Consider the following 17,388-nt stretch of genomic DNA (forward strand, 5'->3'; position numbering starts at 1 on the left):
AGAGTTAGGAAAACATTTACACTAATGTTTCCTAACCAGGCGTGATGTGACAAAAGTGACAAGAGATAAAAGCAATCTTTTCTATGTTAATCGGTTTCTGTCAAACCAGCTCTGACAACATACTTTGTAATTAATTTGGTTTCTTAACTATTTTGAGCCAGATAGCAGTGAAATTCATTGGACTCATGAATATTTAATTGTTTGTTCACAAAAAAGAAAAGAAAATTCTGTCATCAATTACCCACACTTGTGTCATGAACTAAACTAAACTATCCCTTTAAACAGGGATGGCATCTTATAAATGTTTTTTGTTGTTTTCAGTGGGGTAGAAAATTAGCTTTTCGCCGGAATTGTCACATCTTGCCTGGTTAGGACACATCATTGGAGATAAAAATACAGCGCAAGAACAGCTATCATGTACTAAAAATATTTGACAAGCATTACCCTCATGAGAGAGAAAAATTACCATCTAGTTGAAAGGAAAAATTAAGCTAAATTAGGCTAAACCACTCAACTGAACCGGATAAGTTTTACAATCTCTTTATGAATTCTAAGTTTTAGTTGTGTAGACTGTCAATGGAGGTACAGAAATTACTCAGATATGATTTAAAATATCTTAATTTGTGTTTCAAATATAAACAAAAGTCTTACAGGTTTGGATAAACATGAGTGTGAGTAAATGATGACAATGGTTTCATTTTTGGTGAACTCTTCACTCAGATTAACACAGCTATCCCCTCTTAAAGTACATTAAATGTACTACAATCGCTGTCTGCAGTCGTTACCTGACTATGAAGTCAAACTCTGACCCTGCCAGCATCAAGACTCCTAACAGGGTGGAAAACGCTCCATCCAGCACTGGGGCAAACATGTGCTCAAGCGCTAGAACGGCTCGTTTGTTCCTGTCCCCGATAGCTGTGAGGAACGCCTGAGAAGAAAACATGACAAATATGATCAATATCAATCACCCAGACCAATAGATAACTAGCTATATATAGTCGCAATTGTGAGATAAAAAGATGCAATTATGAGAAATAGTCGCAATTATGACCAGCACGTGAACTCACCAGTGCCACGTGGACGGTGAACTCCACGCCGATGCCAACTGAAGCGATGAGGATGACGACGGGCACAGCGCTGAGCTTGATGCCGATCAATCCCATCATGCCGAACAGCTCCACCGTCATCAAAGACAGCACCAACACCTGTTGGAGAGGACCGGCAAATATAAATCAATCATCCTAGTTCTTTCCTAAAACAAAGGGAGCCATACTTTACATAGATTAAAGTAAAGTACGGTTTGGGTTAGATGGGTCAGCTTAGATAAAGCGCTGTGGAATGTGGGAAAATATCTGCTCTTCAGACGGGCTCCTTTGCAACGCTTTCATATGGAGCTGAACTCGGGCTATGAACTGGTGAAGTAAATGCCATAATCAGCTGATGAGTCTTCGGTTACTGGGGGGCCCAGCTGCCTTTGAAGAGGGATGAAGAGGACAGAAAGAGGGCCAACGGAGGGGAGTTTGGAAGGGCTGGCAAATGAAAGTGGGGGTTGTTGAGCATTGCGGAAGTCGGGACGTATGGAGTTTAAGGGGGCCGCTGGTGGTCTGGGACAAAAGCGCAATGGTAAAAGCTGAAGCAGGGCTATAACTTTCCCTTTCAAGTGTCCAGTAAAGCAAAAAGATGAAGCCGCTATCCTGTCAGGCAGAGTTAGATCAGTCAGATGGCTTAAACACTGCCCCTACTAAAACAGAAACCATCAAAAAGAGCCTGACAGAGTGTGGGAAAGAAAGTTAGGCCTCACGGATTATATAAATGTTACATATGCGCACATTTCATCAGGAGCAGCAGGTCTATTTTATATGTGGAGTGATATAGTTGCTGTGGTAACCTCATTTCCCCATTTATTTTAGAGAAATGTCTCAAAAAGGCTCATGTAGACTAAACAAACTGGCTCCGACAGTACAAGATAAACACAAAGCGCAGGGCTGTAAAAACACGACTTCTCTTTAGCTATTCCTGCCTGCCCTCCCCTGTCTTGCTCTAAATTGTGCACATTTAATTACTTCCAAACTTCACAGTCTCTCACAGAATAAAGAAGAGTATTTTGTGAAAGCTCATTTCCAAGGTTTTAAAATATTACGTCCATGCATTCAGCAACCCAATTAAATACCGGTCTATAATTAATGTTAATCAAACTACTATCAGATGTTAAATAAATGTATACATATTAAATATACCTACTTACTGTATCTATATAAAAAAATATTTATTTTAAAAATAACTCAAAATATTAAATGTCTCATATTAGCCTATGCTCATATTGCCATCCCTTGCCCATTTGCACATATCAGCTGATATACAATGTAGTCTAGATTTGGGTGGTCACTCTGCATGTGAAAGTTTGAAAGGATTTTAAATCTTCTAAATCAAGTCAAATGACTCAAAATCAAGTAATTTAAGCATGCCAGTTAAAAAAAAATAGTGGCCAGTTAAAATACTGAGTGGCTATTAAACTTTGGAAAACCACTAGCCACAGTTGTTTGTCAGCAAAAAAGTTAATATCAAGCTCTGATATACAATTACATGTTTTATTTAGTTATCTATATATTTATATCTACCACATAAGACCTGTTCACACCAAGTCCAGTGTGACCAAATGTCATGAAAGCAAAGAATATTTTCAAATATTTTTAATACATTTGTGCCAAAACTACTAACACCGAGCCTGACGTCTCTAAAAAAATAAAGTCTGGATACATGAATTCATTTTTTCGGCATGCAAACCATAAAAAAAATTATAAAAAAATGACCTAGCCTCCAACTGAAAAAAACAACAACAGATAATTGCAGTGGATATTTCAGAGCATGAAGGAGTTCATAGAAATGTTTCATGCCAAAAATTTTGACTTGGTTTGTACAGGCTTGAATGTACACACACAGATAGAGCCAAGTCTGTGATGGATGTGCGTGTACACAAAACCCTGACATATCTTAAAGAGAAACTCACTATGATTCCCGCAGTCCAGGGGTTGAGCAGGAAGACGGCACACACAAGAAAGGTGCAGGCCAGCACGACACTGATGGACAGAAGGAGCCAGTGACGCAGGCCTACGTACTGCTCCCAGAAGAGGAAGGGGTAGCCGTTGGGGTAGCTGGGCAGGCCCTGACGGCTGTAGTTGCTGCAAATGGCGCGGACACTCTCGATGGCCTCCACGAACTGTGGCGTCTCACGAAGCCCGTTGAGGTAGAATGGAAACTGTGCATATTCAATGGGCTCAGCGGCAGGAACTGCAGGCATAAAGACAAATTACATAATTATTAGAAAATTCTACTTTCACAACAAGACACATGATCTGCCACTCTTTGAGAGTCGTAGTTAGCATAAAGGACGTCTAGGGTTCTCAAAGTGACAGACTGCACCTAATAAACATGTCGATTTATTTACCGCCCCAGGAGGAAAAGAGCACCAAATTACCAGCTATCAAATCTCGACATGCAGCCGAGTGTCAATCCTGACGATGATCTGCTGTAATTATGTTGTCAAAAATCTGCACTGAAATATCCCACCGCTCCTCTCCGGAACGAACACACACACGGACGACCATCAAACGTTTGAGTATTGCCAAATTCATGCTGACAGTTATCACCTGTCATCAAAGCTTGTGTGCACTGCAGGGCTTTCAGCAGCAGGCCTGGAATGAGTCATCACTCCGGCTACCGGACTTGGATAAGCGGCAGTCTTAAAACCACAAATAAAATCAGAAGAATGTGACCCAGAATGACTAGCGCTCCGGAGGTGTGTGTAAGAGCATCTGTGAAGGGCGTGTGGGTGGAAGGGAGGGAATATCAGAGTGTGTGTTCCAGTGCCTGAAGGGGTCAGGCAGGACCACTTGCTAAACATGCTTTTGCCCCGTTATAATCTCCACTATAAATTTCCATCAGGACGGGAGTTGGACGTCTGCCAGCCTGCTGTGGGGGCTCCGGCTCAGAGAGGCCGTTTCAGCTTGTTATCCAGTCACATTTCCCCCGAGCGCCCACTGTGTACTGCACACACAATGTACACAAGCTCACGCAGCCCGGTGCCGCTGTTAACTTTAAAAATACGAGTACAGTTTGAATAAACCCACTTTCGCTGTCTGAACTTCATAAACCATTCACAAGTCATTCAGTTTTGTTAAAGCTCAGTTGACCATTATCAACCAAATGTCAAAACTTCATATGTAACAGGATACATGTAATCATATACTCCTAGTCTCACTATAAACAATACAATGCATGTTTTAAATGTATTGATTTATTTTTAACATGCACTGATGGCATGTTTCTGACTATTTTTTTATTCATTAATTTATCAATCAATTAATCATATTAAAATAAAATAATCAATCAGAAACAACTCATCGCTGCATGTTCAAAGAATAAAATAAAAATGATTACCCCCCCCCCCCCATTTTTTTTTTTTTTTTAAAACCCAACCTTATAAATATGTCCAGTCCTATATTTTTATTTTTTAATATTCTGTTTGACTATCAAATAGGTAACATGACGGATGTAAAATGTGTTGTAAATCATTTAACAATTAAAAAAAAAAAAATCTAATAAAACATGAATAAGCACATTAAAACGCTAAAATTAAAACGCTGATTGGACTGCTGATAAACGAATCAGAAAGTACTTACTGTTGAGTCTGCTGACAGGAATGTGGTCTGTCCTGTCATGGAGCCACTCAGGAGGGTGTGGACGGATGTTGGCCTGGGATGCTGCGTAGGCCACCGGGTCATTGCTCACCCAGGCAGATAAATAAATATAGAAGGTGTTTGGGTTGATGATTCCATCGGCACCCACCAACCGCTGTCTGGTTAGCTGGTGATTAAAAAAAAATAATAATAATTTAGAAACAATTCAGTCAAAACAGTTCAATCAACACGGTTTGTCTGCTAACATTAACTAGTTCTAGAAAAAGCGGATACACCAATGCATGTACTATATAATCGAGCATTGCGAATGCCCACCAGCACTGCAGTAATCTACTTCTCACCTAGCTACCTCCTGTGAAGGCAAAGCCATTACGGCATCACACTCAATGCCATACATGCTTCTCGAGAAAATAAATCCACAGTCTCCCAGTCAGGAGTTGGGGGTCAGTGTGTATGTGTGTTTGGGGGGGGTCAGGGTGTGTAGTAGAAATGAGAGTGAGTGAGAGAAAAATTGCATGAGTTAGTGTAACAATAAAAAAATTGGCCGGAGTCCCTGAGCGCGTCTGTGTGCAGTTAACCTTGCTGTTAACACTGGAGGAAATGCCACCCAGCAAATGGAGGAGAGCTATAAAAATAACACAACATCTGTACAAATGTTGCAAACACTTGCTTCTCCTGACCCCTATGGATACCCACAATGCCCGGCGCCACAGACGGCTCCTACCATGAAGGCAAAAATGGTTTTTGATAGCACAATGAGCTAAAATCTTATTCAACACAAGTAAATAATAATAATAATAATAATAAAACTACTTAAAAAGAAACAAAAAAAGAATAAAAAAAAAAGAATAAATAAATGGGGGAAAAATCTTGTTCTAACTGATTTCCAATTTAAACTAATTAAAACAAAAAATTGACATAGAGTGTAAAAAAAAGTAGACCGTTGTAGAAAATTGAAGCAGCCAATGTCTAAATGTTTAGTGATTTTACTTTATAAGGACGCCAGTGATTTTTACAGCTGACATTGTGATTTTTGGATCACTTTAGGTTTAATTTTAATTGACTGTTTACTCGTCTTTATTTTATATAATATTAAACGCTTTTTTTTTTTTACATTTGCATTGTTCCTGCATTCTATGTAAAAGTATGGTGAGTAATGTGGGTTGTAATTGACCATAATCACACAACAAAACAAAAAAATCTGAGGAGGGGAAAAAAAATGTAATGCAATTTAATTACAAAAAAACATAACATAAAAATAGCAGATGAGTAAGAAAAATGTTGATATATACTGATTTAGTTGAATATTTTAAAATGTATAAACATACACAAAAAATACGTAGTACAATTGATGTAATTAATGACTCACCCTAATGTCGTTCCACACCCGTAAGACCTCCGTTCATCTTCGGAACCCAGTTTAAGATATTTTATATTTTAGTCCCAGAGCATATTCAGTCTATGCACACTTTACTGTCCATGTCTAGAAAGGTAAATCAGTGAATAGATCAATGATTCGGATCGCCAATTTTACATGATTTTAGCAGTTTGGATCGCGTTTCAAACTGCCAAACTGCTGATATGACGTGACATTGGCGATCCGAATCATTGATCGATTCATTGATTCATGGCCGTTTGAATCTTTATTTGAGGAACACGAAAGAGAAGACAATGCTGAATAAAGTCGTAGTTTTAGACCAAAATGTATTTTCGATGCTTCAAGAGATTCTAATCAACCAACTGATGTCACATATGGACTACTTTGATTATGTTTTTATTAGCTTTCTGGACATGGACAGTATAGTGTGCAAATACTAAATATGCTTTGGGACTAAAATACAAAATATTATAAAATATCTTAAACTGTGTTCCGAAGATGAACGGAGGTCTTACAGGTGTGGAACGACATTAGGGTGAGTCATTAATGACATCAATTTCATTTTTGGGTGAACTAAACCATTAAGGTAACCAGGAAGCATGTGATTCCCACCTCTCTGTATACACCGAAAGGGGACATGGCAGCACTTCCAAGGGAAGGGAATAAGCAAGAGGCGGGAGAGAAAAAAAGTGGACTTGGATTCCAAAGATCTGGATTGCATTAAGCAGCAGGATGCGCAACAACTGTATGTCTTCAAGCTGTCACGGGAAGCACACAGTGCAAAGCTGGCGGCCTCCTGGCCCACTGCCTCCCCTCTTCCCTCACAGGCAGAGGAAATGACATCACAGGGCCGCACACCAACACAGATCGGTTGGCTTTTCTTTCCCATTCAGCTGGCAATGGTTCAGCACAATAATGACCACTTGAAAATAACAAAAATGCAAATCAATTCTGGTCTGATGTGTGCATTGCCAATTACCCGACAAGACGACACACTCACACACACTCTCTAGCAGCCGTCCGCTCTACACCTCCCCACCCTCTAGTCCCTCTGGCATGTGGTATGCTTTGTATTTTTCATATTTTTGCTCTCCTTTTCCCTGACATTTCATGCTGGGGAGCAACTGGAAACTGTTAATGTGTTAACCTGTTATATTTTTTTGCCGGTGTGTGTGTGCGTGCAGTAGTTTCTTTCTTGACAAGGCCCCTCAGAAGGAGTCCTGAAAAGGTTGTATAGGTTTAGCTTAAGGCCCGCAGCAAGAAACTGGAACAAATGGTTTAAATGAAGACTTAATTGCTTTTTCAGAAGAAAGTTGCGGCCCCATCGAGAGCTTTAAATTCCTGTGCTTGGTAAAGCAATCAGAGAGAGAAAGAGAGAAAGAGAGAAAGAGAATGAGGACAGACACAGACAGACAATCAGAAGCCAGGTGTGGTTCCAATGCATGGTTATAAACCCTGACACTGATGCTAAACGCATATCGAGTCAAGCACCCTTTCGTCATCTCTAGAATTACACACAAAACCAGAGATTCAGATAAACATGTTGCTCAAGTCAAACATGAAGTAACAGAAAATGCTAGGCCAATGTACTGTATCAATATACTTCTACTGGGATGACAGCTGTTTAATAGTAAATAATAATAATACTATAATATATTGGATGGATGGATGTTTGATATATGACATAATAAATAATAATGTCATAAACATAATAATAAAGTCATAAACATCATATGTAATATTAGGCTACTGCTAAAAATAAGAACAATATTTTATTCTCAAAGCGTTCAGCAGTTAGTAATATCATTTTTAATGTAAATTAAAAAAAAAAATCAGTAATGAATAATATATATAAAAATAATAAAGTCACCAAGCCCACTTATTTTGTAAGATGATGAAAAAAAAGTTAATTTAGGTTGTGAAGTATGTTGGGTGCTCTTCAATAAAGATGGATAATCTGGATATATAGGACATTTTATTTGTGGGCACACAACCTCAGGGAGACTGGCTCCATCACCTCTCTGAGAATCGTGGAATTCAATTTATAAAAACAGGAGTTGCGTTGAGATGCATCTGATCTTACTCAAGTTTATTTCTTACCAGGTTGAGGTTGACTGGCTTCTCCCTGCGGCCGGTCTGCACCAGGAGTTTGTAGGCCAGGACACCATCGTCAGAGCCGTTCCTGTAGTTCCCCTGAGTGATCCTACCGGCCTGCCAGTCCTTATCGAATGCCTCCTGCAGACCTGCCGGGACACACACATTATTTTATGGATCCTGTTCAATAGGCTATACATAAATCATGTTAACCTCTCCTCACAGTCATCCCTCAACCCCTTGTTCTCTCTCTACCCTCAACTGCAGTAGTCCGCTTCTTGGGCACTTTGTTTTCTCTCTCCCTCGCTTCACTGTCTGTGACCAATTTGTCGAGCCATTTCAAACCACAATATTAAAGACAGCTCTCTCCACCATCTCTGGAGCGGCCTGTACTGAAGCCTATACGCACACACATACACCAACACAGAGACGCTGCCCCTGCACCGAACAAAAACATGTTCTAATGAGATCGCTGAAAGGATGAAACAAAAGAAAGTAAATGAAAAACGGCAACGATGTTTGAGTTTCTGGTTGGCCGAGCTGACAGCGACAAAGCAAGTCTGTACATGCCACCCAAACTCTGTCTGGACAGAAGTTGTTTGGAAACAGGCATGCCTTTTAAAAGAGGAGCTAAGAGAGAGAAAATGGGCAAAACAAGGTTTGCTTTTGAATTTGACCCGCCTGGGATTAGATACGGCATTCCGAACGCTCGACACATGGATTTCATGGAAAGAAGCCACTGTGGAGGAGGCCACAATGAGAAAGTTATTGCAGGGACATGCCCTTTATCTCCCCATCTTGTTTTGTTTTGTTTTCCAGTCTCACCTTCGCTGCATTTCTCATAGAGCCGAGTCTTTTTCAAAGAGAGTTTTTAATTTCTCAATTTAAATCTCATTCCCGGATCATAATCCATTATGAGAAATGAATGTGTTTTAGATTTGGAGTTTGTGAGAAACAGATGACCTGATCGCTGAAAAGCAAGACCGTTTTGAAAAATTAAGCAGTTTGTGAAACTCAAATGTTTTAGATAAAATGAAATTGCTTATTGGCAAATGGGATGTTGGCAATTTTTACCCTTTTTAAAAATACAAAACTTATGTAAAACTTTGGGGTCTATAAAAATGTTTTAATATATCTGATAGAAGTCTAATTTCTTCATGAAGCCTGCACTATTATGAAACATTATGACAATTTACAATATCCATTTTCTATTTGAATTAATTTTTGTGATCGCAAAGCTATATTTACTTTTTGTGTGTGCCCAGAAGTCATTTTAATATGCTGATTTGATGCTCATTTCTTTTTACCATCAATGTTGAAAACAGTCAAACATTTCTGTGGAATCCGTGATGCAACATTTCAGGATTCTTTGATTAAGAGAAAGTTCAAAAGCATTTATTTGAAATAGAAATCTTTTGTATTATTCTAAATGGCTTTAGGGTCTCTTTTGATAAATTAAATATTAATGTGCCTTGCTGAATTAGAGTATAACATTCTTCTTTTGAATGGCAGTGTACACATCTAACTAAATGTAATTAGGTTTAGCCTCTACCAATGGTTTCTGATGCAAGGCTGATCGATTGCACATCTGTGTGTATTACCTTGCAGCCAGTCTCTGAAGTAATGCAGCCACATGAGTGGGAGCTGGCCGTTCTCCTCCCGCAGGACGTACTTCACAGTGCCGAAGCGTTGGTGCAGCTCATAAAGCTGAGGCTGGATCTGTGCGTAGTCCGCTCTCTGGGTCACCACATACATGTTGTAGAAGGAAAAGTAACGGAATTGGGCACGAATGAAGTCGTATTCGCCAGTCTCCCTAGGCACAATGTCAGTCAGCTCTAAACCGTCCCGGACGCGGGTGGTGCCGTACAGACTGACCCCGAGCAGTGCCAAGAAGAGCAAAATTACCACCACCTGATAGGAAACACACACAAAAAGAGAGATATGAGTCAGAGTTTGGCTATATCTGAAGCTACTGCTGTTTTAGTGTCTTATGACGAAGTTCTGCCCTGTTTGAGGTGTTTGTGGTTTTCAGAAGGCCCTGACTCACAAAATAACACTTACAAAACATAACTCCAGGAGAATAGCTCATTGCTGGCATTTGTAATCCAACTTCTAATTGGATGACGTGTACGGTGTACAGATTTTAGCCTCACCTTTGTTGTAGGCTGCAGCAAAAACGGTGCATAATGATTTTCAGCAAATGATGCAAACGTCCATCGAGAACATGGCGGCTCCAGACAGCGCAAACTCGATTCCCCAAATTGAGATAGCAAGTCTCGTGTAGAGCTAGCGCCATCAGGACTCTGGCAGGACGCTGTCTCGGAGGCCGCTCCTGGCCCTGTGCTGCTGTTGTTGCGGTTGTTGTTGTTATTGTTGTTGCGGTTGGGGTTGGGATTGGGGGCAAAGGGTTGGACGGAGATGTGAGAATGTGGCTCGGCCGTGGTATAGTAGGCCTGTGTTCTGGGGTCATACTCGGTGCGCAGCTGTACGGTGGACTGCATGGTGATTTGGGTGTGCTGGGCAAAGCTGTGGCTGCTGTATGAGGGCGGAGGGCTGTAGCAGCTCGAGTCAGCGGAGGAGTCTGTGTATGCTGCCTGCGGCTCCAAATGGATCACCCGGTTAGCACAAGGGCTAAAGGAGAGAGGGAGAATGACAGAGCATTTCAGTAACACAAAAGCACCATGTAACGTTCGATTCTGTTTGGAATTTCCTGCAATATCAATTTATATCATAACAACACAGGAAATTATATAGAAGAGCTGGATAAAGTTGCCATGTACAGATTAACATTAACCACAAGGAAGTTTAAACAGGTAGGGATCTTAATCATTCTTCCTTCGAAGACACCTTGATTGGTCCAAATTGTCATTCAGCATCATTAGTATCCTTAATGGAGAATCTAATTCCATAATACCTGCAACAAGTTGTGCTGTATCCAAATTCACTGTCTTACACTATGCACAAAAAAATATCTTCTCCATATCTTGCATTATCTTCTCCGTGATTTTCTTTATGAGAGTTGGAGAGTGAGCTTGTGAAAGTCTTAAAGATGTGACAACTCATTACTCTTGAGTGCTAATGCAAATGCATGTAAATTTGACCGCAATCAGCTTTCCAGTTGAGAGAGTGCTGGTGACTAGAAAGCAAGCATTTCAACCATGGTGAAAGTTTAGGCATCAGGTTTAATTTCCTGTAGGAGTTTGGGGGCATGACTAAGAAGGTAAAGTATGTGCATATAGCTGAATCGCTTACTCTCTCTCATCAGGCATCAAGAATGTTGCAGAAAGCAGGAGAGGCAACGGCATGTCTTATTTAAAGGCCCGGGGCCACAGACAGAGATAAACATCAACACGCGCACATATGCACAAAGTATAGATGTTAGGACAGGTTGATGCTTAATTGTGTAACTGCACTCATAAGTCATTGTATATTTTATCTGAATTCATTTGTTTAGAATATTCAAAAAAATCATATCAGAGACCCTAATGTGACTTTCTGTGTCTGTCTGTTTCACTAATGTTAAAAATTATTGTGCTGCTTAACATTTTTGTGGAAACCATGATACTTCTTCATCTTTTGCCAGGATTCTTTGAAGAATAGAAATAGATGCCTTTCAAAAAGAAGTCTTTTGTAATGCTATAAATGTTAGAAAAAGTATCAATGTATTAATCTATATACATTTATTAATTTCTTTCAAAAAATGTACTGACTTTTAGGGATGGGCAACAGTGGTCGAGTACTGGAGTACTTGAACGTGACAGCGGTGATCGATCATGAATAGGATGATCGCCCTGACTTGAAAATATATTTGTCTATTTTTCAGATTGGTTATTGCAGCATTTTGGGCAGTAACAGGTCTAATTAGTTAGCGTTAGAAAGCCTTCCAGACCGCAAAACAAAGTGAAACTGAAGTGCGCATGATGCCTGGAAGCACTGTGACGCCCGTTTCACACATACTCCGTCTGCAGTGCGTGTGCGGTGCGTGTTGCGTTGCGTATGCGTTGCAGGAGCCCCACACCCTGTAGTCCTTTCACATATGCTGCGTTTGCAGTCCGCAACTGATCCGCTTTTACATACCACAGCATTTATTAATGATTTTTTTATTTAAAATCCAGAAGTTGTTACTGATCATGGCTCATCAGAATTGCAATTCTCTTTGTTTAATCTTTCTGAGTAGACAGGTTAACGTAGGCTACAAGCCTTCATTTAAACAACATTTTTTTCAATTCATTAATTCATATTTATATATAAATATACTTTAGATTTAGCTCACACAAAAGGCAAAACATTTAAACATAGGTTATAGCCTAAAATCATAAACATTTTAAATTAGAAACTTAGAATAGGCTATTCAAAAACAGCCGACTCTCGTCTTTTCTTTCGTTTTTAAACCCTTTGAAAAGAAATCCTGCAGGTCAAAAATAACTTTGCATTTCATCTCCAAGAAAGTACAAGTGCTCTCCATTATGGCACATTTTTTTTTAACCTAAATGCCAGATAAGGTGTCGTTTTGTTGCTTTACTTGAGAAAAAAAGCCATGTGTTGACTTTGAAACAAGAGTATATTTTAAATGATATGCATCCGTGTTGAAATTACTAGACTTTCGCGTCAGTACATGTTTATTTTAATGCGAACAATGTTCTATCACTTTAATGCAGCAACGCAACGCAGCGCAGCAAAAAATAGACTCGGTACCAAAACGATCCGTGCACTGCTGCAGACGCAACGCTCCTGGAACGGACTGACGGACTGCATCCGCGTGCAGTGTGAAAGATGTCATCCGTTAACATGGGTACGGAAAAAAATACGCAACGCACACGCACTGCAGACGGAGTATGTGTGAAACGGGCGTGAACGTTAATGAAATACAGTGCAAGATGTGCAACGCCAATCTGTCATATACAGAGTTCTCATACAATGAGAACACGATTGCAATAGAATGTTGTGTTCTATGTGCTATAGTTCCCTGTGTATCAGTGCTGTTAAAGGAAATCCAAAACGAGAGTAAAATCAGAGCGCGGTCAAGTTCATATGCACATCCACATCCTTTTCAGATGCAAGTTAAGATTACTTGATTATTACTTGATTATATGTTGTCTATATCTGATTAATCTCAAATAGGGCTGTGTTTGGTTGAGTTTAATAACCAGCTAGCAAAGCACTGCGGTGTTCCATCGGCTGGTGTTCATTCTATTTAGCTTGAGCTCAAATGCGAACAGCCCGACATTATCGACTCTTGGTTATGAGACGGTCATATTCTTTTTCAAAATCATTGATGATATTAATAATGCAGCAGTGTTATTTTGTTTTAATTTTTTCAACAGGAGACCTATGTTTTAAAGTTGTTTCTCATTAATTTGAAACCGTGCAGTGATGCCTGTAATCACTTTGATCATGAAAAATGTAATTATGTGCAGCGCCAATCTGTCATGTACATAGCATTATAATGAGAACACGATTGAAATCGTGTTTTAAATTATCTGTGGTTTTGATGCCCGTGTATTAGCGTTGTTGTTAAGGGAAGAGCGCATTCTTGAGATTCCCTTTTAAGCCTGTAAAATACTAGCATGGCCAAATTCACGAGCGCATTGGGCAGATGTAAATTGTATATATCTGATTAATCTCATATAGGATGCGTTTTGGAGTTTATTAATTCGCTAGCAAAGCTCTGAAGGGTGGTGTATTCACAGTTTCAGCTCAAATACAATGTCCGATATTATTGACTGGGTTTGAGACAGTTATTTTGTTTCTTTTTCAAAGACATTATGCATCATAATCTAGCAGTTATTTTTTTATAGTCATATGTTCATATTTGCATAGACATCTCATGTTTGTGTCAACATAAATTTTCGTAACAATCTTAAAATAGTTTCATATAATAGTTTCATGTGCATATTTTTTTTCTATCAAGGGTAGAGTTAAGCCAAGTTTGTATTAGCTTTGAAAACAACAGCAGTTTATGATGAGTCTTGTGTACACTACCTGACAAAGCAGCAGAAAATGTCAAAGCGGCGGTCCTCTCGGCGGTACAGGTCCATGCTGAGGATGGCAGGAAAGATCAGCAGCACCATAGCGAAGTTAAACACCACGACCACTGCCGCCTGAGAGAAAGGGAGATGTTGCTATTAAGCATATATTCACACTCTCACAAAACATTCACATACAGCAACACCCGCACATCTGCCGAGGGTCCATGCCAAAACCATAATGATCCCAACAAATTCAATTTCAAGACAATTATCCTCTTCAGAACAGATGAATGACAAAAAAAAAAATAAAACACAACCCATGCCATTTCAAAACTGGATTTGGGCTCATCCAGCTTGAGTGAAACCCACTTAAATTTCTAAATGTAAATCACATTGCTATCAGACTCATAATTCAAATCAACACACTCCCATATCAAGAACTGACTATGAAGTCAAATTGAAGTGAAAAAGACTTTCTCAGAGCTTAGAGCTAGATGTGTGGCTCTTCTGACCTTGGGAAACAGCCCCTTATATCACACCGATACATCACACGGTTACTAAAAAGACTCCACCAGGGCCAAGAACTCTTTACCGGCATGGGGAAACGAGCGAGTGGTTTTAAACACTTAATCCTGATTAATTTGTTTGAAGCTCACAGAGTAACTAGTGTGAGAACAGAGCGTGAATGAAGAAAAGCATGACAATGAGAGTCAGAGAGAGAGAGAGAGAGAGAGAGAGAGAGAGAGAGAGAGAGAGAGAGAGAGAGAGAGAGAGAGAGAGAGAGAGCGAGAGAGAGAGAGAGAGAGAGAGAGAGAGAGAGAGAGAGAGAGAGAGAGAGAGAGAGAGAGAGAGAGAGAGAGAGAGAGAGAGAGAGAGAGAGAGAGAGAGAGAGAGAGAGAGAGAGAGAGAGAGGGCAGATCGAAGCATGCCTGCCCTAGTTTTTTATGGGTGGAGGTTGGAGCCATGTCAGGCTGCCAGACCACCCAAAGAGCAGCTCAGCCTGACAGAGCCAAGACACAATAAGACAGAGAGTCTCATAGATACAAAATACAGTGACTCAAAAAAGTATTTGGACACACTTGTCACGGCATTACACAACAAAATATCAAATCTATCACCCCTAGAGAGGAACGGAGAGAAAACTGATGAGAGAATGTGTGAGTGTGATTCTAGAGCGAGATCGGTTTGGCTTGACATGTGCGGCCGCTTTTGGACTGCCAAAAAAAATTATGAAAAAAAGATAAAAAGAGAGGGAGGTGCCAAAGGAACAGTGTTAAACAGAGACAGAAGTATCGAAACACAACCTGAACCATAACAAGATGTTAAGACAGAGAAATAATGTTTAAATTCATCACGAAGCAGCAATTGCAACCCATTGCTTCTGTAATGTTATTACACAAAAATAAATGTTGATAAAGTAAATGTGGTGATTTATATTTTAGTGAAAAAACAGACCTTTTTTTCCTCTTTGGAATAATGTGCACCAGTGATTTGTTAAAACTTGGGGAAAGAAGTCAATTATTTGATCAAAACTGATTACGTTTCTTGCATGTTCGGCAACAGTTTAAGATCTTTACCAAAAACTAATGCACCTCTTGATTGAAATAAAAGCTGTGATGTTATTTGCATCAAGACGAGCATACATTTTTGGTCATGATCTTGTACTGATAATGCAAGAGTCCAGCACTCTGTAAAGTCTACTCCAGCACATCCCAAAGACTTTCAATGAATTTAATGAATTATCAATTTCACATTATGTGCGAAAATTATTCTTGCTCCCTATATGCTCCCTCTCAACCATTATTTCACAGTTTGAGCCTGATGAATCTTGACATTGGCATCCTGGAATATGGCCGTCTTCCTACCTGGTTAGTTAAGAAATGAAAAGCTACACACTTACTGGTAGTCAATTAGGGTTGGAAGAACTGTTGCCAAACATGCTAGAAACAGTATAATCACTGAAATAATCATCAAATCATAGACTCTTGAGCATTTTCCTATTTAAATGTAGGCCAGGCAGTGTATTACAATTTTCAGCATCATTGCTTCAGTCTTTTGTGTCAAATAATCCTTCAGAAATCATTCTAATATGCTGATTTGAGGCTCAAAATCTATCATATAATGCTCAAAGACAATTATTATTATAAATGTTGAAAACAGTTGTGTGTGTGTGTTTTTTTTTTATTCTGTATTTTTATGGATAAATATTTCAAAGGTAAAGTATTTATTTGAAATAGTAATCTGCTGTAACATATTTCTTTACTGGCAATGTGCATTAATTTAATGAATCCCTGCTGAATAAAACTATTCATTTCATGAATAAAAAAAACTCTTACTGACCCCAAACTTTTAAATGGATATTAGTAAATAAGGGTACATTTTGAGTTTATGTTGACTTTAAAGACATATTTCAGGAAGGAATACTCTCATTATTTAGCGTTTGGTTGGACAAAAATCTGTGTAGGGCATTTTGGTGCATTTTTCTAGAATAGAAAGCCTATAAATCGGTGTGTATAAGTAAATGTTGACAGGGACAAGATTAACTATAGGATTGAAATGCATATGGCAGAAAACAAAACAAAAAACAAAAAAATATTTAGTAAGTTAGATGCATTTTTTCAAAAGTGGATATTTTTAGCTAAAAAAATGTACCAAAGTTGAAGTAAACAGATTTGGATACAAATGATCAAGTACAGAAAATTTGAAGTAAATATTTGTACAAAAAATCTTAAACAGACTACAGCTAAAAAAAGGAGAGACCATTATTGCAGGAAATAACATGTTTTCAAAAGCAGTATCTCTTAGCTGTGAGTGTATGTGTGTGTGTGTGTGTTCACTGCGGATTTGAAGATGAGTGTTTTCAGGCACCGTTGAACAGGTGCCAGTTGGAGTGCGCTGCAGTGAAAAACAGCGTGTGTCTGACAGATGTGTGTGAGACATCAATCCACACATCCTAATACTAGATCTACAGCACCGTACGAGTGTGTCTGTGCGAGTTTAGGCCTGAGTGAAATCTTGTGTGTGGTCGGCAGGCTCATCCCGCACGTCATATTCTGAAAATATGCAATCATCGAACAGACACAAATACAATATGACTGAGTCTACACTTGCAGATATATAAGGCAATGGTGTATTTCTGATTTAGGATCAAAGGATCCCGCAAAGGGGGAGGCTGTCTGTAGGGTTTAGGCTAAGATTTGTGTGAGCGTGTTTGTTAAACAGAACAAGGCATCAGAGTGTAAATCTTTGC

The 17,388-nt window shown here is 39.3% G+C and overlaps 1 protein-coding gene across 2 annotated transcripts in view; it reads right to left on the minus strand.

Moving 5' to 3' along the window:
- Nucleotides 1-17,388, minus strand: part of ptch1 (patched 1) — a 70,962-nt gene that overhangs the window by 12,312 nt on the left and 41,262 nt on the right. For both annotated transcript variants that reach the window (XR_010897546.1, XM_067413595.1), the window contains exons 13-20: nucleotides 14,152-14,270; nucleotides 10,323-10,800; nucleotides 9,771-10,080; nucleotides 8,176-8,318; nucleotides 4,680-4,863; nucleotides 3,008-3,288; nucleotides 1,068-1,205; nucleotides 786-928 (exon numbers count right to left, since the gene is read on the minus strand). Coding sequence is in view for 1 of the 2 variants with exons in the window: in XM_067413595.1 (XP_067269696.1) it covers nucleotides 786-928; nucleotides 1,068-1,205; nucleotides 3,008-3,288; nucleotides 4,680-4,863; nucleotides 8,176-8,318; nucleotides 9,771-10,080; nucleotides 10,323-10,800; nucleotides 14,152-14,270 (1,796 nt within the window). In the remaining variant the exon portion in view is untranslated. The remainder of the gene's footprint in view (nucleotides 1-785; nucleotides 929-1,067; nucleotides 1,206-3,007; nucleotides 3,289-4,679; nucleotides 4,864-8,175; nucleotides 8,319-9,770; nucleotides 10,081-10,322; nucleotides 10,801-14,151; nucleotides 14,271-17,388) is intronic.

This window comes from Pseudorasbora parva, chromosome 13 (assembly GCF_024679245.1).
Source record: "Pseudorasbora parva isolate DD20220531a chromosome 13, ASM2467924v1, whole genome shotgun sequence".
Taxonomy (NCBI): Eukaryota; Metazoa; Chordata; class Actinopteri; order Cypriniformes; family Gobionidae; genus Pseudorasbora; species Pseudorasbora parva.